Source organism: Puntigrus tetrazona, chromosome 17, assembly GCF_018831695.1.
Source record: "Puntigrus tetrazona isolate hp1 chromosome 17, ASM1883169v1, whole genome shotgun sequence".
NCBI lineage: Eukaryota > Metazoa > Chordata > Actinopteri > Cypriniformes > Cyprinidae > Puntigrus > Puntigrus tetrazona.
The window spans coordinates 1,932,852-1,956,589 of NC_056715.1; the positions used below are offsets into that span (position 1 = coordinate 1,932,852).

General features: G+C 37.9%; 1 protein-coding gene across 3 annotated transcripts in view; it reads right to left on the reverse strand.

Moving 5' to 3' along the window:
• The window catches only part of ctbp2a (C-terminal binding protein 2a), a 45,065-nt gene that overhangs the window by 15,252 nt on the left and 6,075 nt on the right, over positions 1–23,738 (reverse strand). Inside the window, exons 1-2 of one of the 3 annotated variants that reach the window (XM_043263365.1) lie at positions 20,501–20,640; positions 19,180–19,332 (exon numbers count right to left, since the gene is read on the reverse strand). In XM_043263365.1, the coding sequence (XP_043119300.1) occupies positions 19,180–19,237 (58 nt within the window). In that variant the 5' untranslated portion in view covers positions 19,238–19,332; positions 20,501–20,640. Of the gene's footprint in view, positions 1–11,668; positions 12,540–19,179; positions 19,333–20,500; positions 20,641–23,738 lie in introns of those variants that run through there. The other 2 variants (XM_043263364.1, XM_043263363.1) reach the window with 2 other exon arrangements.

The window sequence follows — 23,738 nt, forward strand, 5'->3', positions numbered from 1 at the left end:
AAAAAAACAGTAGTTGTTTGAACCAAAAAAAATCAATAACCCAACAAATAGACTGATAGGAAATGAAAAAAAAAAAGGTTTAAAACCTAGACAAATCAATTACCAAATCAATGAATGAAATATGATTGGAAAAAAAAATGAATGATAAATTAATAATGAATAATAAATGATCAAAAAAAAAAAAAAAAAAAAGAACTAATAAATAAGCTAAAAAGGCCTAAACAAACAAATAAACAAAAATAAATAAAAATAAAAACTACAAAAAAATTAAACAAACATTAAAATAAAATACTGACAAAATAACCAAACAATGAATGAATAAACTAATGAATAAACTTAAAAAAAAATAAATAATAATAATAAAAAAAAAAACGGTAACAGAATAAAATATGAACAAACCAATGATTGAACAATAAAAAGAATAAATGAAGGAACATCAAATGAATAAAACAACAAAGACTGAATTAATGAAGAAATAAATAAAATCAACAAATGAAAGGACCAACTAGAAAATGAACAAACTAACCACCAAAGCAAACTAATTAACGAACACTACACGAATAAGAACACTTGAAAGGGAACAAAGCGTACAGCATAGCGCAGACGCAGACACAAAAGACATGTAGCTGCTCAGGTCGTAGCTGAATGAGTGATTTTAAGCTACTTAAGAGCAAACGAGCACACCGTCACAGTGGCCGATACGCGCCGTCCCAAATCACTTAACAGGATTTCCAGCGAAAGTCAAGACATTCGCCACACTTTTCAGAAAATACACACACAGAAAGGAATTTAAGGCTGCTGAACGGTCGCCATATGAGCGGAGGGTCACATAACACACAGCTGGTCAACACAGAGGAACCAGATCAACACAATTAGTCTGACATAACACAATATCAGCCTTACAGGGGACTTACCACGGAGAACAGGATTTTCTTTACGCATTAAAAAAATCGAACGGCGTGCACAGGCATTCAAACGGGACATTTATGGAAACGAATATGCGACAATTTTGCTGACACAAATCATTGAGGATGCCATGTTGCAATGAGCTCATTAACATATTCCCGCCCACGTTTACATATCGGCACCTATTAATATTCACAAACATTCCACACTTTGATGACAGTATGAAGTAGACGAGCACAACCGAGGTCATTTACATGAAGCCTGTATGGGTAGAGGGTAGAAAATGGACATTAAAAAAATTTATGTCTACAGCAATAGCCAAAAAGACATTGTGAGTCCATTTTTTTTGCCAAAAATCATTAAGACATTAAGTAAAGATCGTGTTCCATGAAGACATTTTGTACATTTCCTACAGTCAATTCATCAAAACTTCATTCTTGATTAGTAATATGCATTGCTAATAACTCAATATTTAGATTTTTTTGGTTTCGCCCCCCTTAGATTGGGGATTTTCAAACAGGTGCATCTCAGCCAAATGTTGTCCTTTCCTAAGAAACCACACATCAGTGGGACGTTTATGTATTCTGCCACGGAAAAAAAGAAAAGAAAAAGAAAAGAGGTTTTGTGGCCCAGGGTCATAAATTATCACTGCTTTTGGGACAAGAAACATTGACAGACATCAAAAGTGGAAAAACTGAAGCGTGAAGTGTCAAATCGATTTTAATGTCACTAAATAAATTCACTGTGCGTGTTGATTTAAATTCAAGCAGCTCCTGATTTCATTAAAAAAAAATGCATGAAGTTAAATATGTAATTTTACAGTTACACTGTAAAAATATTATTATAATTTTTGGTTCATGAACACAATGTTTTATTTTACAGTACAATATTAAAAGAGTAAAAATTCTTCATATTGATTATTGTTATTATTATTATTATTATTATTTTGTAGTCATATTAATATATTGTCATGTTGCAGACTTAAAAATAAAAATGAATTTATTGATTCAATACTTATTAAAAAGTATCCAAACTGCTTTGAATGACTTTACGACCAAACTTATTCTGGGCGACTCAACCGAACCGCAAAAATAATAATATTTTTCCACAACCTGTTTTAAATGCATGTCCCTCCTTCATGGTTCAGACAAACAGGTTCTTCCAGTCAAAACTCAGAATGCAATCCCTTTCGGTTCTGATGAAGTGACGTACGTTATTGCACAGCGACACTAAATCTCAATCGTCACGTCACAGCGATGGGCAAACAAACCTGGTCTGGTGACCAAACAAGAGAAAACAAACAACACGTTAACACAGATAATTAGCCCAGCGTTCAATCTTCATTCTCACCCTCTTGATGCGAACACACACACACACACACACACACATACACAGCAGATGTGATCTCTCTCACTCGGTTTCATTCCCCAAAATACTTTTTTTCCCTCTATTCATTAGTTTCACATTCTCTCGCTCCCTCCTTCTGTTAGTTCTCTATATGACAGGAGCCATCTGGCCTTTCAGAACAAGAGATTGGACCGGGGAACGAGAGGTTTACAATACACACACACACACACACACACACACACACACAGCTGTGTTTTGTTACACTAAAAGACAGAGGCTCTTTATGAGGTGACAGTGCTTAACATTAGGGGTAGAGTTACAGCAAAAACAGACACACACTTATACACAAACAAACACACACGGTTTCAGTCAAAAATAAATATAAATCAGATGAACACATAAGAATGTTTCGTTGCTGCATGCTACGGTCACCAATCGCTCTTATTTTTTGATATTCAACACCCACTTTTCACAATCCAATCAATTCCGAAGTCCCCAGTCTGCTTTTTTTTCCTCCCTCGTTTCATTAGGAAATACTTCACATCGTTTAAACAAAATAGGCCGCAAACATCATTACACAATGACTTGAACAAGTTTCTTTGAGCAGACGTAGGTCTGTCCTTGCAGGTATAGAAATTCACACGGCATTCAAAGCATCAAATAATTCTTTCATGTCTTTTTTTTTCCCTCTATAGTTTGCATTGAATTAAAGTGCTACACAATTTCAGGCCCGTCCGACATCTGCGGCTGCTTGCGCTGTCTGTGTTCATACAGAGATCTGCCTCTCCATCTACGAATGAAACTCAATCTCCGTGACCTTTTCATTTTCTCACAATGAATAATTCACAGGGACCTGTTTGCTATCTCACATTGTCTCTCTCACACTCACTCACACACACACACACACACACACACAGAGGAAATCGTGAACAAGTATTCTCTTCTGCAGCCATTCTTATTCTTTACAAAGACAATCATCTTTTGCTTCTAAACTCTTTTATATTACACAGGGATCAGGGTTATTATATACTAAAGCTAAAACTATAAAAGCATTTTTTTATTTGAAATAATAACTTTAACTGAAAAATAAATAAATAAATTACACACATATATATATATATATATATATATATATATATATATATATATATATATATTTATTTTTATTTATTTTTTATTTTTTTTAAGAAAAACTATAAAAGCTAAAACTATAAAAGCATTTTTTTATTTGAAATAATAACTTTAACTGAAAAATAAATAAATTACACACACATATATATATATATATATATATATATATATATATATATATATATATATATATATATATATATATATATATATATTTTATTTTTATTTATTTTTTATTTTTTTAAGAAATAAAATCTGCCGGAAGCAAAATTTCATATTACATTTTGTATTAAAACACACAAATGTAAAAACAAAACTAAAATGACAAATATTATTAAACACTGTAAAACAATAGCTTGTTTAACTTAATAAAATCATGACACCCATTTCCACTTATTTGAACTGATTTATTTCAACTTTAAGTAAATTGTACCGATGAGTAAAATTCATGCTAATTTAATGAGATCGCACCAATTTTTGACATGTTCTATGAATGTTCCCTGAATAATAAATTTACTCTTGTTGATCCAACCATTGTCATTGTTTACAGACTGGTACGTTTGTGCAGAGTTTCACTGAGTTTTCTGCTTTTTTATGAAAATGGAAAGACCTGGTATAGTTTAAGCTTTTAATGTTTAGCTATTTTATACATTAGAAAGAGTTTATACAATATAAAGTAATGTTGGTTTGTTTAACATTGTGGTGAAGAGTGGAGCTTGTGCTTAGGTTGTCAGTAGCGGTCACACACACACACACACACACACACACACACACACACACACACACACACGATTGTTTGACTGTGAAGGATAGAAGTGCTGACGATGCAGAATGTGTAAGTCACATACCCGTCTGAATTATTTTTTGTTATCTTACGGGAACATAACAGACATCATAACACATGCTAAACGCTACATCTGCAGCACACATATATATCGATCAAGTAAAAACGTTCTCATCACAGCTCCTTTAACAACAAGGTCTTCACTTTACCGTAACGGTAACCTCAAAAATCAACATAATCATAAAATAAAGGTCAAATATAACTGAACAACAAACTTTAAAAGGTCTTTCCCTTTACTAAAACAAATTAAACAGCATTTATGTTAACAATCTATCCAAATGGTTTAGGTTAACTTAATATTTAAGTGTGATTTCATAATAACATAAAAAATGAGTGAAAATCACAACTGAGTAAAAATCTAAAGACGTATGTTGTTTTAGCTTATTTTATTCAAGTAAACTGAGCAAATAACTAAAATCATTTTTTTACTACTTCAATTACATTAAAATTACCCTGGCAGGGATCAAATTTATATTTAATAGGCTTGTTCTTTGCCCTCCTGATATTTTCACAGGCCACAGAAAATTATATATATATTTTATTTTATAGTAAATAAATTATGAAATATTCTAAAGCATTAAAAAGCATGTTAATGCTTTAGAATATTTCATAATTTATTTATTACATTAAAGGAACATTTCATTTTTTGTGGAAATAGGTTCATTCTCTTACTCCACCAGAATTAATAAGGGGAGTTTTACCATTTTTTAATACATTCAGCCAGTCTCTGGGTCTGGCGATAGCAATTTTAGCATAGCTTAGCATAGACCATTGAATTCAATCAGACCAGTAGCATCACGTTCAAAAATGCCAAAGAGATATTTTTCCCATTTAAAACTTGACTATTCTGTAGTTACATTGTGTACTAAGAAAATGAAAGGTTGCCATTCTACTTGTGCTACTGCTAACTGGATTCAATGATCTGTGCTAAGCTATGCTAAAAGTGTTATTGCCAGATCTGGAGATTGGCTGAATGGATTCGAAAAACGTTAAAACTCATCAACTCTGGGTGAGTTGGAGTTTCCCAAAAAGGTAGAGTGTTCCTTAAATACTAAAATATATTATTAAAGTGCCCCTATGATTCCAACATACATACATGCATACATAATGACTTAAAGATGCTGCTCCCTTGCCTAAATGAGAAAAGGACCGTGAAAAAAAAATCCTGTGTCAAAAAAGGTGAAGTTTGCTATAGGAGTCAAAACGAACTCCTCAAAAAGTTTGCTTTGGCGAGTCGTTTCAAACGAACTCAAAGCGAACTTCGTTTTGGCCATTATTGCAGTGTGATTTCATTTGAAGTACAGTATATCGGAGGCTTTACCCTCGTTTGACATCCATTTATTCATTAAGCATTTATTCAGCATTTGTTCTCTGCGACTCAAAAAAAGCAAACGTTGCATGTTGCATAAACATGCAATGCATGTATTAATTTAGCAGACGCTGTAATCCAAGGCCATTTACAAATAAATAACGCTACAGCACAAGTGATTTACAAGTTATTTAACATTTTATGAAGTAGGAAATATCAGACGCTGGGAGTTGTTTACATACAGCTCTTGTCTGCACGCCGCACCAAGGCGAATTGATTATTCATACGTTCAAACAAACCAATATCACGCTCATTACTGATTTTTTAACGCTAATATGCTGTGCGGGACAGTTGCATACGTCAGAGACAGGTCAGATGAGTCGTCCTGCTGTGGACAGGGATTACAGTACACGCATTCATTCATTTCTGCAGGATTATGTTCTGATGGAGAGCACTAACCCTTTCCCACTGGGCCCGTCCTGCACAGATGGCTAGTGGGATTTTACCTCTCTAATCTCTTTTCTTTCATTCCCTCTCTCTGTCTTCTCTTTTCATTTCTGAAACCTACAGTAAATGAATATGCTGAGCTGGACAAATCGGCACTGAAACGACTTTTGGGTTTGAGTGTCTTTTGGTCTCCATTGTCATTCATTGTTTCCTCTCTTTCTCCTACTCCATGTTGATTTTCCTCCAAATTTTCTGAGAGACTGATCAAATTTCTACAAAATGAAAGCACACCAACTGAGCACAAGTCATTTCTATGCTGTACCAGCCACTTTTAATTTCTTGGACAGTAATGCCAAGACTAAATAAACCTGTAATATGAACACAACTTTACTATTGCCAAGTTGTAAATAAAACAAACACTACTGAAGTACAAGATAATACAATTTCAATCTTTCAACTTCAAAATGTTCAGTGTCCAACGTGTGCAATTTACTGGAATTTGATTGTTTGCACAAATAAAAATTTTGAAACTATTTCATTCAAAAATACATGTACATTTTAATGCTCCTTCAGCAACGATAAAAAAAACAAATAAAAAAGCATCAGTCCTTAAATACTATGGTACAGGATTGCTATCAGAGCGATATTTGGTCACTTTGAGATTTGAACTGAATATTTTTACTATATTTTTAATAAAACAAGTGTAATTTCATGATTTTCTGAGCACCTTATTTGCAATTATTAAACTGTTGGATATTATGCATATATCTGCACAATATTAGCTACTAAATGCATTGATTTTACATACACAAAGCTATATTTCCATCATACATACAATACCATGGTACGGTTACCATGGTAATCATTTCTACAATCATTTACCAAAGCATGCAACATGCTACTCCTAATAATTCCACAATTCAAATGTTACTTTGAAAATTTTAGCCTTAATTGTGCCATCTGTTTATCAAGCTGTACTTAGCTAGGCTAATTTGCAATTCACCACAGCGATGACATCACCACAGTATATGCATACTGAATTGCGATTGGCCTTGTTTTCGCGTATATATAACCACATAACCACTTTTATTAAAACTAAAAGAGTTACATGCTGATTGTCAAGTGACTGCATTTCTTTACACAGAACCTAGTATAGTATTAAACACGAATCTAGTTCAACTAACAGTCACCTGCGACCATACAGAAACGCCGTGGCCTAAAACGAAGCAGCTCAACTAAACAGCCTGCACTAGAGTAAAGCGTACCATGAAGCCTCTTTTCAGCGTAACTCTTCTGATCCATGACCAGGAGCGGCTTATCCCAGACTACAGGATGATCACTCTAAACGCTCGGTTCTAAGAGCTCTCTTTCTACAAGAACTTCCAAAGCAACAAAATCAATATCAAATAATACCTCAGATACAATAAAACACAAACGACTACACACAAACACAAGAAAGCACCTGACCTGAATAACTCTCATATGGCTTGACTGCAACACCCATCGCCATGGCTACGTAATCCCTTCTTACTAGAAAGGAAGGTCTTCTGCCAGGGTCGTCCCTGCATGTCCATATATAGACACAATTAGTCTTGGGGGCATTTAGAATGACCATATATGGTCAAGGAACAAGGAAGCAGGCTCTTTTCAGATCAGTTCATTGAAATGTATTAGACCGTAAAAAAGAATGATGGTGTGTGCATGCTTTCTAAAAGCAATGGCACAATAATGTATAATAATTATAACACAAAAAATAAATAAATAAATCAGAGCAGTCGTTGCTACCAAAAACAGGTCACCTAGCAACACACAATTAAGGAATACCCTGCGAGCCCGCAGTCTTCAGCCTGTCCATTAGCAGACGAAATTACTGGCTAAACAAACAACCATCACCCACATGCAAATGACTTTGTTGTTCATAAGAGAAGCGCTCATATTCTTGCCCGCTGGGGTTTTCACAGATGTTTAGGACATGAGCAATGTACTCTGACTCTATCCAACCTGAAACATCTGGAGTCAGAGATGACTGGGGCACTGGAGAAATGGTTTCATTATATGGAACGAAAGCCAGCTAAACCCATTAACTCAAGTGAGACGGCAGGGAAGGTGTAACAGAAGCAAAGGGAGGAAAAAAGATACAAAGGGAAATGGAAGCCTTTGAAAGAGAAACGAAACGATCGGATGCATGAGGAAGCTGTGGATTAGAGTCGGTCGTAAAAGATTGCGATGCTATCTGTCCTCTTTTAGTGGGATGGTAGGTCAACCAGTACTTAAACAGCTGACTAGCCCATATTTGCACTACAATACAACATATCAAGCAACTCGATTTTTCAATCCTTCAATAAACTCAATGTACTGCATAGTAGAGAGAATAACTGTAAAAATCTGTCAATCGGCATATATATAATTCATACGGTGGAAATGTTTTAACAATTAATTTTTACATTTTATTTGTTATGAATAACCTAATCTTGTGATTAGAGCCCATCAAGTTCCAAAGTATTTAATCCACTAGATTATCCAAAAATAGTCTTCACTAAATCTAAACGCATAAATCACCCTTCCTTGGATTTCCAGCACTAATAACTATTTTGGGATACACGCTGTTCCCATAAAATATATAAAAATCACATCGTGATTTTAGTCCTACTGCCCAACCTGACTGAAGCCGCTCACTCACCAGGCACTGAACCAGTCAGCCTTTAATAATGTTTATCACCGCTCATTTCTCTCCCACCCCAGAGGCTCTCCAATCATATCCATACACTCTGATTACTATCACCACAATGTGATTAGCCTGACTATGGTGATGTGTTGTTTAATTTCCTGCCGAGGTCTGACATTGCATCTCCATTTCGGCTCAGAGTAAAACTCCCTGTGCTGCCTCCCCTCCCCCTCAATGCAGTCGTTGGTCATCGTTCTGAAACAGCCAATGTGGGCTGGAAACTGTCTCTTACACCAGCTGCACCAGGTGGGATTGAAGAACAGAGAAATATGACCCTTTACGGTCTTTAGCACAATCTGCAAAGCATGCATCAACATCAATCCTGCAAAAACATTGGAATAAATCCTACAAAAACAGTCACATTTCCCATCAGAATCAAAAAAAGAATATTTATATTTCGCATAAAAGAAAATATAGCAATGTTTGCATTGTGACATTTCATGCTGATAACATTTTTTGTCAGTATAATAATGAAAATCGTTTTGTTAAATGTCATGTAAGTAATGTAACTACATTCTCAGCTGATTCTCACAATGGAAAATTCTTACTGAAGTTTGCGTTTGGAAAAAAAAAAACTAAATTGTCGTTCTCTCTCTGTGCTGGTCCAGTCCATCATTCTGATCTTGCCTGTGTATGGCTCAAAGTGACAGTTCACATCAAACATGCATCAAAGGGCTCTACCGCTAACTGACAGGCTACACTTCACTCACAGTATCTTAGTCAAACAGATCAGCTGCGACAGGCAGATAGTGACAGAGGTTTAAACTAGCAAAGACAAACCATGAAAATAAAAATAAAACATGTCAGTCCAAATCCATTTAGATACGCCTACTACAGAACATACATAAAAGCAATGTAATACAGAATACCAAGCCGAAATGAAACACAATCTAAGCCACTGACACCCTGAAGCTGATAATGACTAATACTGCAAAAATGTGACTGACTAATAACATAACAGGCCACTGAACCCAAGGCAACATAATGAAAACATGCTTGTGCATTCTAGAGCAATTTACCATACTTTTAAATTGGGCTTGTGCTAGACTACAGAAATTCAATATTTATTGGTATGTAATTATGCAATGACAAAGTATAAAAAGATGATGAATTATGACACACTAAATGAATTAATCTTTGCCTAGCCTTCATGTATAAAAGAAAGCCGAATTTGATCCATCACAAAACAAACTAGTTCCATAAGCTTTGACAATCTTTAACAAAAGCTCAGCTGGTATCATTAGCAACTCAATTCATTATTATTTCAACAACAAAACAAACACATTTCTTTATTCTTCTGAGATGGTTTCTCTGTGTAGCATTTCTTAAAAGTGGAGTTCAAAGGGAGAAATAAAATTTGAATCAATTAACCTACAACCATATGATTCACACACGCTCACTCTGACACAGACAGTTAGGAGCTGAAGCACTGGAGGGGGATGGAGGAGAGGAAAAAAGGAGAACACAAAGAAGGCAATGGAAGAGGGCTTTAATTTACTTGTGTCTGGCGATGCCATAGTGGAGACAATAACCGGTGGTCCAGTTCGCCGACTGAGCTTCTGATTAGCCAGACTCACATTTTGGCCTGGTACAGCACCACCAACGGGTACTAGGGCTCCGTCTGAGGACACTCCAGCTTTGCGCATTACTTGTGGGCTTACATGGGGACTAGGCATGGGTGACATTGTAGCCAAGCTCCGATCCCTCTTCATCAGCTCCATTGGTACAGTATAGTTGGTGGTGTATGCCTTCGGAGCCTGCTGTGGCACCAAGGCAGGCACAGTCATTGGTTGGGGAACTGCTGGCAATGGCTGAGGCATTGCATGGATTGGGGCAGGCAAAGCTGCCATTTGCGGTGGTATTCCTGGTAGATGTGATGGAATGGCTACGTGTTGGGACATTGCAGTCATAGGTGGCATGGGCAAGCCAGCATGTGGATTGTAGCCTGACAATGGGCGAGGCTGTACTGGAACTACAGCACCACTGTATGCTCCTGCAGACCTGGCTCCAGGATACCCACTCGTCTCAAGAAGCTGCTGGGAGGGGGCACTGCTGGGTCTGCGACTATAACCTTCAACCATCCTTGGAGATATAGTCTGCATGGGAGTAGAGGGTGGATGCATATACTGGGACTCCATGCCAGGAGTCAAGGGTGGCGGCTGATGCACATAAATGTCACTGCGATGGCTAAAGCTGTTGGATCTGCCACGGACCGGAGCATTGGGATGCAGGGGGGTAGCAGGAAGGATTTCAGGTGGTCGCTTGCAACCAAGCACAACACGTGACAGAACCCGAGCTTGTCCCAAGTTTGGAGCCACTGAGCGCACATCATTTTCCTCCATAACAGCCAGCATTGCAGTGGAGTCAAAGCCCTGATGCAGTAGAGAGGTGACGGTGCTTTCAGAGAGGCCCTCTTTTTGCAGCAATGCCAGAAACTCAGGGTCTGCATTTTTTTTAGGGTCTACAGGAGCCACCGGGGTTTGAGGAACAGTGGGAGGAGGAGCAGTAAAAGGCTGAGCAGGAATTTGAGGTAACGGAGCAGGAATAGTGGCCACATTTGGAGTATTTACTGGGACAGCGGCTATAGCGGGAGCTGGAGTATAGACAGGATTCGGGGGTGCCACGGGTTGCACATGTGGAACTTGCTGCACTGGCTGAACCTGTGGTACCTGCTGAACTTGCTGCACTGGCTGAATGGGCTGCATTTGTTGCACTGGCTGAACTTGCTGCATCTGTTGCACTGGCTGAACTTGCTGCATCTGTTGCACTGGCTGAGCTTGCTGCATCTGTTGCACTGGCTGAGCTTGCTGCATCTGTTGCACTGGCTGAACCTGCTGCATTTGCTGTTGCTGTATTTGTTGTTGCATTTGTTGCTGTGCTGCTTGTTGAGCCTGTTGCTGGGCTTGCTGTTGCTGTTGTATGGTGTATGGTGAGGGGTTTTCCGGGTGCATGACCATACCTCGGGCAGTTCCATCCATTCCTTGAGCAACTGGTTCAACCACCAGGCAGGTGGCGGTCGGCTGATGAGGATCAATCGGCCTTCCGCTAACGTCACTGTAGACTGAATGGCTAGTTAAAGAGGCAGGTGGCTCAGCACCGTAACGGGGAGAATTTGGCTCCATTATATAACGAGCTGGAGACGGAGCACGGCTTGGAATGCGCTGTCCATCCTGCATCATTTTGGTGCCAGGAGTAGCAGGTGTGGGTCCAGGCAGGGATGGTTCTCTGTAAATACGACCCATGTCATGAGCAGTTGGAGGTGGGGGAGGAGGTAAGCCAGGTGTCGGGACAGCAGAACCAGGTCGACCTACTGAGCTCTGTTCCCACAATTGCCGGGGACCAGCCATCATTCCATAATGTGATGACGACCTATTAAGAGAATGAGGTTGCTCTCCACGATAAAAACCCTCGGTTGGCCGTGGTGGCATGCCTGAGTCTTGCTGATAGTAGTCGTGGGGTGGCAGAGAACCACGGTGAGCCATGGGCGGCCGGTCGTAATGGCTGTTCAACTCAGGAACTGAGCTCTTTCTTATGTTTCGGGGGTCCGGACGATCCAAATATCCCTGAGTGTAAAAAGATTCCTGGTAGGATTCTTGCTCCCGTTTCAAATCCAGGTCAGGGGGACGCACTCCAGGCGGTGGCTCATACCATCCCCCTCCCGCATCCGCTCCATAGCTCAGCGAGTTGCGTCGACCGGCCATCCGGGCCTGCTGCTCGTAAACACTGTCACTGCGCTCCCAATGACCCTCATTCCCACCCAGCGTGTCCCAGCTCTGGGAGCGGCCGATCGGCAACTGCTTACTGGAGATCAACATGAGGAAAAGATATACCTTACTCACAGGGAAGAAAAATGAGAAAGGCTTTCCTTTAAGTTTCTAGTTGTCGGATGATGTCAAGTGGCGCATGGAAGGAGGGTGAAAGAAAAATTAAAACAGAAGTATCGCTTTTCACCTGAGGTCCAGTTGTAATTTCTGTCTCCCGTCTCTATCACAGTGGCAAGGTCTGGCTATCAAATGGCTCCTCTTGCTTGGCGATCGGTGAATAATTAATCTGGGGAATACTGCTGGTGGTGATGGAAGCAGGAAAGAGGACACCAAGCAGTCTCACAAATAACGTTGGTAGTTGAAGCCTGCCTGACTACTCCATTCTGGCAATGCAAAGCGACAAGCGTGAACAGACAGAGGGAAAGAAAAAGAGAGAAAACAGAGAGACAGGAAGGAAAATTTTAACAAGGGGAGGGTTGGTGTGGGGGAGGCAGGGGCTTGTGATAATCCAGCGAAGCTGATCCGCTCCAACTCCGAACATTTTACTCGTTCAGATTGCTATGAGGGATTACAGACCAAATAAAGCCAGCTTAAATCCACTCTTCACCCTTGTGACGTCACATGCAAATGCACACAAAATGTGTCCCTGATGATAATGAATACAATGAAATCCCCTTGGACAGGAACACATGCTGCCATGGACATGCTTACCTGATGCCAATGGTTGAGGTGGTCTGTGCTTCTTTCAAAAGCCTAGCCAGCTGGCATTAAGCAGGCGGTCTTTGCTGGACTCCAAGAGATGGGCCAGTGGGGCGGGCCAGTGAAACTAATACAGATCTAATGCAGCAGGGCAGAATTGTGTAGCACTGTCAGGAAACGTCAAATCCTGATTGAACAATAATCCTATGATGGGCCAGCAACGCCTGCAGAGCTAAGCAAATGCAGAGATCCAGCATCACCACTCATCTATTGCGTTATGACCCAAGCCGACACCAGTGCAGCTATATGAACCACTGCCTCCAAACACCCTTCACAGCACACCAACAATGAGGTCACAAAGCTTCTGGAAGCTTATGGATTACAGCTTCATTACAAAACCAATTAGATCCGAAGCAAATTGCAATACCACTTTTAGTGAAATTGCATAGGGATACTGTAATTTCTTAGAAACATAAAAACAACATAAAAAATTCTTTGTTAAAGAAATATAAAAAAAAAAAAAAAAAAAAAAAAAAACACCTGGGTTTTTGTCCATACAATTAAAGTGAATGTTATTTGGACCCCGTGCATACAGGTTTGAAAAGACAAGAGGGTCAAGAGAGTAAATTCTGACAGAATTTTCATTTTAAAGTTGAACAATCCCATGAATACACCAATATGGATTTTTACATAAACAAAAAAGCCATCACCCCATGTTTTGCTATTCCCCACTGAGAAAGCATGGCTATGTTATTAAGATAAGCATTATAAAACCCACAGGGGGTGAAAGGCGAAATCTGGGACATCAAATAATACTACAATATCTAAAGGCTTGCAAATATGCATCTCATGAAAAACATTCCAACAATATGAATGTTAACAGTTGAATCTTGAGTTTTCGGTTTAGGAAAAGCTTTTTGTTGTGAACAGATTTTGTCCACCTGCCGCTGAAACACTCCACCCAAATCCTTTCTGATCCCCACAAACACCAGAGAGAGAGAGTTCGCGAGGGAGGGAGAGAAAGAGACTTGTGAGGATAAAATTAATAGGGCATATCTTTGACTATCCACTGTCATTGTGATACATTCTGCATTTTGATAGCATCTGAAGCTTTGCACTGTTTAAAGTGACTTTCCAGTACTTCGCTTTGTTTTGATCCTTTGACTTTTATGAAACACTGTTTGATGCCTTTAATACAGATACTGCAGGAATTTCATTTTGGCTTTAAGTCTGTTGTTTAGAATCAACAGCAACTAAATGCATTTAGCATTCCCAGAATGCAACGACCCCCGATATAGTTTTCTTGTCATAAATGACCTAATTGTACTCTCTTCACATATATGTCGCACAAAAAGCACCCGACACTGGAGATTCAAACCTAAGAACTAAAGCCAATAAAGTTAGCTTGCTGCTGAGCCAGGGGCACACAAAAACACATTAATTTAGAAAACACCACTTTTGTCAACCATTTTCTGCAACAGATAAAATAAATACTTTCATAATCAACAATTCTCTCATCTCGGAAGCCCTTCGCATGCTGGGATACGCTTCTCAGTGTATGCTACATGTCAAGCTCCCTTATAAATACGCTGCCTACATTTTGGAGCGTGGCACTGATGCCTTACTAGTTCACTAGGTTTTGGCACAGAGCAAGAGAGAGTATGCAACACGGCCAAATGAAATCAAATCTCTCTGAAAGAGCCTTCTCTTTCTTTTTGTGACTTTCGCTTACAGACGCAGCGAGGATTATATTGGATTCTATAACAACTGCTACACAATTACCAAAAAGAAAAACAACATGGATCAGTACAGTTGCATCACAATGGAAAAAATCAAGGAGAGCAGTATCATGGCAACACTGTCTTTAGTTATCCTTCTGCAGAACTTTAAGGAACAAAAGAGAGAAAGACAGAGAGACAGAAACAAAGGAAAAGAGAGAGAATTTTCATAAATCCTTTGTGCCCGAGAGACTGCGACTAATCTAATACAAAACCCCGTGGGACGTTTGGCTTCAACAAGCTTCTCTGCCTATCTGGGAATACATGTGTAAGCAATTTTATACATGACTACTAATACGAGAGCTCTTTGAGGGAAGCAAATTCATAAAAAAAGGATATGAAGTGATTAAAAGCAGAATGCGGTGAAATGAAACATTACTTCAACTAATTTACTTACTTTCTTGTTCAACTGGGAGTTCCTAATACTGTACATACCGTGTGTGTGTGTTTTTATATATTAAAGTTGCTTATAAGCTGCCAAATTATCAGAAAGGTTCTCATTTTGTTACAGCAACAACAACAACTCACACAGGATTAACAGAATTGATATAAGATTTATCATGTTTTCAATCTGGTCTAAGACATTATTGTGTTTTTAGTTAAATGCAAGTTTTAGTGATTCTGATCTATGCGCTCATGCATCATTTTTTAATTGATCGGCAATTTATTTTTATTTTAGTTTTCATTCAGAAACTGTATCACACATTTTTATTTGCGTTAACTGCCAAAGCAACATGTTTTAATTTTTTTTTTTTTTTTTATAAATAAAATCACATGTCTCAAGTCTCATATTTTATTTGGTAACGCTTTGGCTTAGAGACAAATTCTCACTATTAAACAGTTGCTTATTAGCATGCATATTACTGGAGTATTTTGTTTCAGCTTAGCTTTACGTCAAATCAAATCAAATTCAAATTTTATTTTGTGAATATGTAACTTTTAGTTAATTATAACTGCTCTGGATGGTCTAGACGAATGAAAAGCAGGACAACCAGCTAGCTCATCTAAGTTTGAGCTGGTAAACCGTCTGTGTTCAGCTGGCTGGGTCTGATAGACCTCGCTGGTACAAAAACAACCCAGCCACTCTGCTCCAGAAAACCAGCTTGACCTGTTTTTCCAGCAAGGGTATTAAACATTTACTTGTCATCTGCTATAATAATCTGAACCCCTAATCTTCCATTATAATCACAAGAGCCGCAAATACAATTAACTTTTTGTGATGACCCTTGTGTCTTTTCTTCTCAGAATACAGCTACAATACTCATTCGGGAGAAACAGTGCAGTCCAATTTACAACCACTCAAGCGATCGTTCTACTATTGTGCAGCTATACAGAAGAGCGCTCAGATTGTACACCATTTAATACATCTTTCTAATGCAGCCTCTGCACAGCGATGCAGCTGACAGCTCTCTACTCAGACATCTCACTATAACGCATTCACAACTCCACTTCCTCATTTCTCTTCTCGATTTCTGCTTTTCTGCTGGTTTCTCCTATGCCAGCAGAATTCTCTTGGGGAGTCCCATCGCGGTTCGGTAATAAGGCTCTTTTTAAAAAAGGAAAGAGAGAGACTTGACATTTCTTGGTTATAGGAGGTATGCTGAAGGACTCGGCTTTTCCAACTCTGGGAAAACGAGCCATGCGTTTAACGAGCCAGCGGCTGCAGATGTGATGACTGCAGGCTTTGTGCTGGAGCTGTAGGGAATATGACTGCGACTCGAGTTTCTGACACCTGATCTTTCAGACTTGAACTATCTCTTTGAAACTTTACCTAGCGGTTAATATGTCACACACTTGCACTACTTGGAAGCGCTATTTAACTTCTCTGATAGGGGACACCGAAGCACAGCAGCTAAAAAATTCCTCAATGAATCGCTTCCTAGAGGAACTTACTGATCTCGCTGCCTGATGAACATCGTTTGCCTGTCAAGCATGGCTTAGTGTAACTTCACAGAAGAATCACAGAAGCTGTTGTTAAACTGAATGAATACATGCACCTTGTGTTTTATAGTGCAGCTCTGTGGTCAAAATAAAAGCTTGATGCTTTAACAATTGAAAATGAAGAAATAAATACTTTGTTTTATTGTAAAATAAATCATAATAATAATATTACTTCATTGAATTATTAAATAAGAATCACTACCTCTAATATTTTACTATAAAATAAAAATTAATATAAGAAAAATATAATAATATTGTTCTTAAATACTCTATTTTTTTTTACAATGTACAATAATAAATACTATTTTATTACTTGTTTTATTTATTGTATTGGTTAATGACTATTCCAATATATGCATAGTAATAAACCAATATAATAAATAAAATAAGTAATACAATTGTATTTATTATTATTAATATTGCTGCATTTTTTAAATCACAACAGTTTAAATGAGGTTAAATAAATGTAATTTTTTATAGGTAAAACGAGAAATAAATAAATGAATAAATAATACATTCAACCGAAATTTATTTTCTAATGCAAGCATGCACGAAATTTCTCTTCGAACGCAACAAGGACAACTCGCACAGCATTAAAGGAATGTTGCAGGTTCAATACAAGTTCAAGTTCAGTCAAAAGCATTGGAGGCATAATGTCGATCACCGCAGAAAACTATTTCAAACTATTTCCCTCTACATCTTTGAACAAACGCGACGCAACACACTTTAAACAATCCACATTTTTTAAATCACGGCTATTCACCAACCCGTTTCTCTTCCACAATACGATGCGTTGCCAAGTGAAAAAGTATTATTCAACAAGAAAAAAATGTGGGATGAGTCAAATCAATTATCAAACAGGGCCGTTCCATACCAGCATGGAGACAGACTGATTACAAGTTTACTAAAACACTGTCTAAATAGCCATTTGACTATTGGTTAACGTAATCCCATGACGTCAACGGCAAATAAATTAGTTTCAGAAGAAGAGCATGTTTTGATTAAGGATTACAAAAGCAAACTATCTACACAGATGATTCAGCAACAGAATCACGGTGACTTTAACACATCAGACTTCTTTTACTATACACGCAGACCTACTAAAAATGACCATAACGTAAAACAAATAAACATATAAAGCTGTAGAGCAACATTTCAGCGGTCAGTGGAGCCCATCTCTGAAAACTACACCCTGTCAGAAAAAAAAAACCCCAATGACTCTCTGGCCCTTCCTCTTTGTACACAGTGTAGTTTACAACATCCCCAGAGGCACATTTCCCCTCCTCGGTTTCCTAACCGTGGGCCTAATTGATGTGCGAGGAAGAAAACGCGAGGCTGCCAGATCAACCGCATTCAGGAGTCCCAGCGAGGGGGTCCAGGAGCCAAATGCAAACTTTTATACGCTTATAATATCAGGCAGGGGAGAGACGCCAAACCGTGGTTTTTTTTTCCGCGGAAAGGGTGGAAAACTTTCCCAGCGTTCGGGGATTACAGATTGATTGCATGTACGTGTGCGTCGATGTATATGCGATACGGGGTTTAAACAGTCATTTAAGTTCCTGCTCCATTAGAAGAACATTGCCTCATCGTGACTGATGTCAACTTTGGTGAACGTTCAGCATGTGTTTCGGAGCGAATGTGCATTTCGTTTCACTAGTTATTCCTTTGGTTTTTTTAATCTGCCTCTGATGACTCTCAAATGGGACCAATAAGAACATTTTAGGAAGCTGGAAAAACTTTCTCAGGGAAGCTGAGATGACATCATTTATCACACATGCCCACACGCAAACGCTCAAAATATATATATATATCACAACTTTTGACAAATAGTTGAAGTCCTTCACAAGTAGGGCTCAGAAATGACACACAATATACAAAAAGTAAAAAATGTACTACAGAATTGCCGTAGTTTTGTAGGAAAATGTTAATATCATGGTTTGGTAGGTTTTTATTTGGCAAGGATGCCTAAAATTGATCAAATGTGACGGCAAACGTTTTCATCATTTCCATTTCGGATAATTCGGTTCTTTTGAACTCTCTATTCATGGTATTAGAACAATTTCTGAAGAATTGTGGGAAAATGAAGCCTGGAGCTGAAATTTCAGCTTTGATGTATACATTTTTAATTGTACCAACATCGCCGTTTTTAATAAATGTAGTCTTGGTGAGCATAAGAGACTATTTATATATTCCTTAAAGACTATTGGACATAAATGCTATGCTGTGTATGATTATGTATCGCCATCTGACACCTTGGCTGGCTTAAGGGACATTGTGAGATTCCTTACCCTCGCAGATTCTGTCAAGTCTTTGCCGTTTGACCTTGTGTTTGTCAATCAAAGCCATGGCAGCTCTGTTCTCCTCGTCTGCTCTTCACTGAGCTTAGCAACAGGAAACTACAGCTCCCAGAATCCTCCAGTGGGCATAACGCCACCTTACACCTGCACAGAAAAACAAAGTCCGGATAAAACCAAAGGACAACTGAAAAAATGGACATGCTTTTAGCCACAAGAGGGAGCCACGATACTATCCAAATAAGAACGAGCTTCAGGCACTCATTAGGCTGGAGACACAACAAACAGATAAACCACTATTTTTTAGGGCATAAAAGAACATAAAACTGCATTAGCGATACATTTAACAAATTATTAATATCAGAAAAAATTCCAAAACTATTCAAGCAAGTACTCATGATTTATGTACACTTCCTTTTAAAGTTTGGGGTTGGTAAGATTTTGTATCTTATGCTCACTAAAACTGCATTTACTTTTATTAAAAAAATCCTGTAAAATGGCAATAGCGTGAAATGTTATTATAATTTTAAATAACAGTTTTCAATCCGAATATACACTTGAAATAAAAATGTTCTCCTGTTATGCATAGCTGCATTTTCCAGTGGTCACGTGATCCTTCAGAAATCATTCCAACATGCTGATAAGTAACTTCTTCTTATTATTAATGTTTGTGCATCTTAGTATTTTTTTGTGGAAAATGTCACAGCATTCTTCTATGAGTTAAAAGTTCAAAAGAACAACATTCATTTGAAATGGAAACCGTTTGTAACATTATATGTCTTTACTGTCACTTTTCGTCAAGGTAATGCATCCTTGCAGAAGAAAAATTCAAACATATAAACATCTTACTGACCCCAAAGTTAGTTTAGATATTATATTCAGAACATCTGTGATTACTTCTAACTTGTGTGTTTTTAATAAGCAACCACCCCTAGCAGCAACTAGCTAAAACGCCTTATGTTGTTTGCCATTAAATCTTGCCAAAACACCAAGTTTAAGGAGTGCAAACAACACTAAAAATACTGGAGTAAAGCAAATGCATTATATGACCTTGGATACAACAGCAGAAAGTTTTCCGTAGAAGAATCGCGAACAGAAATAAGGTCAATTTTCATGCTGTATTTCGTTCGAGGTGACTAGAGTCTGTAACTTCAAACCGGCATTTTTTTTTTCTGTTTTGCTGGGCCTTTGAGGTTTAAAAAAGCATTTTTAAATCAGAAAGCGTTTGCGCGGAGCTGCCAGTCTCCCTCAGTCAGATTCTGAGCTGAAGAAGAGACACAAACAGACTTCAAGTCCCATGCTGAGACCAACTCACCGAGACGCATCTCGCTTCAGCGATTTAAGAACCGGTGCCCTCTCACTCAACCTGAAACTGATCAGAGCACACGCCACACACACACACACACACACACACACAGCCATCCTACAAAAACACGACTCAATTTCAACCATCCTGCTGAAGGACAAATATCGACTCTCCAGACAGAAGAGGACCTGAAAAAAAAAAATGCATGATGGATCACTTTATAAAAGGTTCTTTCGTAACGGATCATTTTCAATTAAAAAAAAGGCATCCTGCATTTCTCTGTCCTCGTCCTTTTGAGCACTTCCTCCCGGGTTCATCTTTTCCCGATCTCTCTTTCAGTGACCGCAGTGAACGCACAAGCAATTTGGGCGGCATTCATTGCATTACCTTGGCCCTGACAAGACTGGTGTTTTTTCCCTTAAACGTTCACGTACACGATCTGTTCTCCGAGGCGATGCCGGTCACAGTATCGGCAAAGACCGAATGCTGGGTAATCTGAAAGATCTGACCTGTGAGGCAGCAACAATAGCCCGAGCATGAATATGCAGACATTGGTGTTTGAGTCACAGGAAGAGGTGAAAGCTAGACCTCTTCTCTCCCTCTCTCTCTCTCTCTCCCTCTCCAGCTCTTTAACACCTCCTTGCTTTGGCAGCTTATTAGAGTCTAACAGCTTAACACACACACACACGGTTTAATATGGCACTCTGTCACAAGAAACCTTACAGTTTTAGAGCACAGCGACTCTGACGATGAACTCACTCGACCTAAAACACTGTCAAAATAATGATCGCTGATGGCAAAAGGAGACTAAAACTATTCCTGCATCTCATGAGGCATCTGGAGGGGAAATGCAGCAGTTAGACTTTTATACTTACCACTCATATTTAAAGGGATAGTTCACTCAAAAATCTAAATCCTGTCATTTTGATAGTATTTACTATGAATGTCAACTGTTCGGTTTACCGACATTCTTTAAGATATCTTCCTTCGCATTCAACTGAAGGAAGAACTTCATACAGGTTTGGAAAAACACGAGGTTATGTCCCTTTAAGGAAATATGAGTGTGTTATGATGCTAAGGTGGTTTCCAGGTCATGGTGGTTGTTAGGGTGTTCCTCTAGTTGCTAGGTGTTTATTTACTGGGTCAAAAAGTCCACCCTCAACTCTTTATTTTTAGATTTAGACTTTTTTTTTTATTTACATTTTTAAATAAATGATGATCTTTTGAACTTTATATTTATCCAAGAATGTTGGAAAAAAAATTAATTTCCAAAATATTAATTAATATCAATTAAGAAATGTTTGTTGAGCAGCAAATCCTTTTTCTAAAGACAAAATAAAATTATGCTAAAAATTAAGTTTGGTATCACAGGAATAATATCTATTTTTAATTGTATTTTATTTTAAATTGTAATATTGTTTTTACTATTCGAATAAATGCAGCTTTCGTGTTCAAAGACAATTCTTTTAAAAAGTATAAAAAAAAAATAAAATAAAAATGACCTGATATTTTTGAACAGCAACTGTACTAAACCATAGTTTATATATTAAATGGATCATAGTTTCGCCATTTTATGCCATCACTGTTAAAATAAATAATAGTAACATGGCATTTTATTGTATCATAACAGGAAAACATTCAATAAACTAACTAGATTTAATGCACAATAACAATATCATTCCATGTAGAAAGAGACAAAATGCTCTAATAATTAGCCAAGGTCATCCTCTGTCACCAAGGCAACCATCACTTCCTGTGACCTGCACCGTTATGTTTAAGGTCAGAGGCAAGAACGGCACAAACCTGCCATAGAAACACTGAGCAAAAACTAGCAATCCGAATAAAATAAAAAAAAACTCTGTATGCAATTAGCTAGATGAATATTAGCAGAAAGACTGTTTTATGTAATTAATTAACCAACAAAACTGATCTAAAGGTCATAATAAGTGCTTATAGTTTGAGATGTAAATCTTGTGGCGGTTCGTGCGGCACTCGAAGAGAAAACACCTTTCAGAGGCACAAAGACATCAGCTGTATCCACTTCAAAGACTCATGTTTCTAAAAGCACTCCTTCACACAAAGCATGAATTACATCTGCTCCATTCACAAACCTGCTGCTTTGATTCAGCTGCACCTGTATGTGTGTGTGTGTGTGTGTGTGTGTGTGTGTGTGTGTTATGACAGCCGCAGCAGTCTCCGTGATTGATGTTTGCGTGTTTCGTTCCTCATGTTTATCCTGCACAATAGACACATTTACACTGACCTCACTTCATCTTAATATTCACTGAGTGTTATGCAAAAACCGAGCTGTTATGGGAATGTTTTCATTAAACGTCGCTTTGATACTGCGCTCTCTCTCAGTGTCAAACTCTTTCACTCACTTTTCAATCGCATGAAAACTGTGACACTCGGGCCGCGTTTCAGGCCTAATTGAAAAAAAAAGAAGGAATGAATGAAACAAATAAAAAATTAAAAAACACGTTTAAAAGTAGAAAGACAGACAGATAGATGAAAAAAAATTTATTACACATAAAAATAGATGGCTAAATAAATTAAATATATATTAATTCATTAATTAAAATTACATTAATACAGAAACAATGCATAACTGCATACAAATAAAATTATTTTAAAATAAATATGTAAACAAACACATAATGAGCAAAGAAAAAAGTTACAAACTAACCAAATATAAATTGTAGTAACCATAAATCCAACAGTCAATATTTGTTGCAATGGATTTATTAATACTGAATTTCAATAAGAAATATTTCTCATTATGACCCGCTGAAAAAATGTGCGCAATAGTTATGAAAATAAATCCTAATAGCCCTAAAAAAATTTAAAAATTAAATTTTTTTAAAAAAATTAAAAAAATAACCCTGTGCGTTTGATTTATCCATTTATTCCTTTACCGCTTTAAGTGAAAATCCGGACCAAAGTCCTCTGTGATCGCTCTCAAGATGTTTCGGTCTTTAAAAGCTCTGGAACACTTTGTTGAGGTGGCATTTTAAATATGCAGATAATTTCCTGCATATTTATTTGTGGCATTGAATAATTTCAAGCAATCACAACTGTTTTTTCCAGAGACCTTTAGAAATGCCAGCGCTCATCAAAGCAGCGGTGCTGTCTCACTTCCTGTAAAGCGCACAAAGAGAAGAGACGGGTCTTAAATCAACCTCGGTAAAGTGTGTCGAAACACACTGGAAGGTTATCTGAGGAGTTTAGAAGAACAGAGAGAACACTC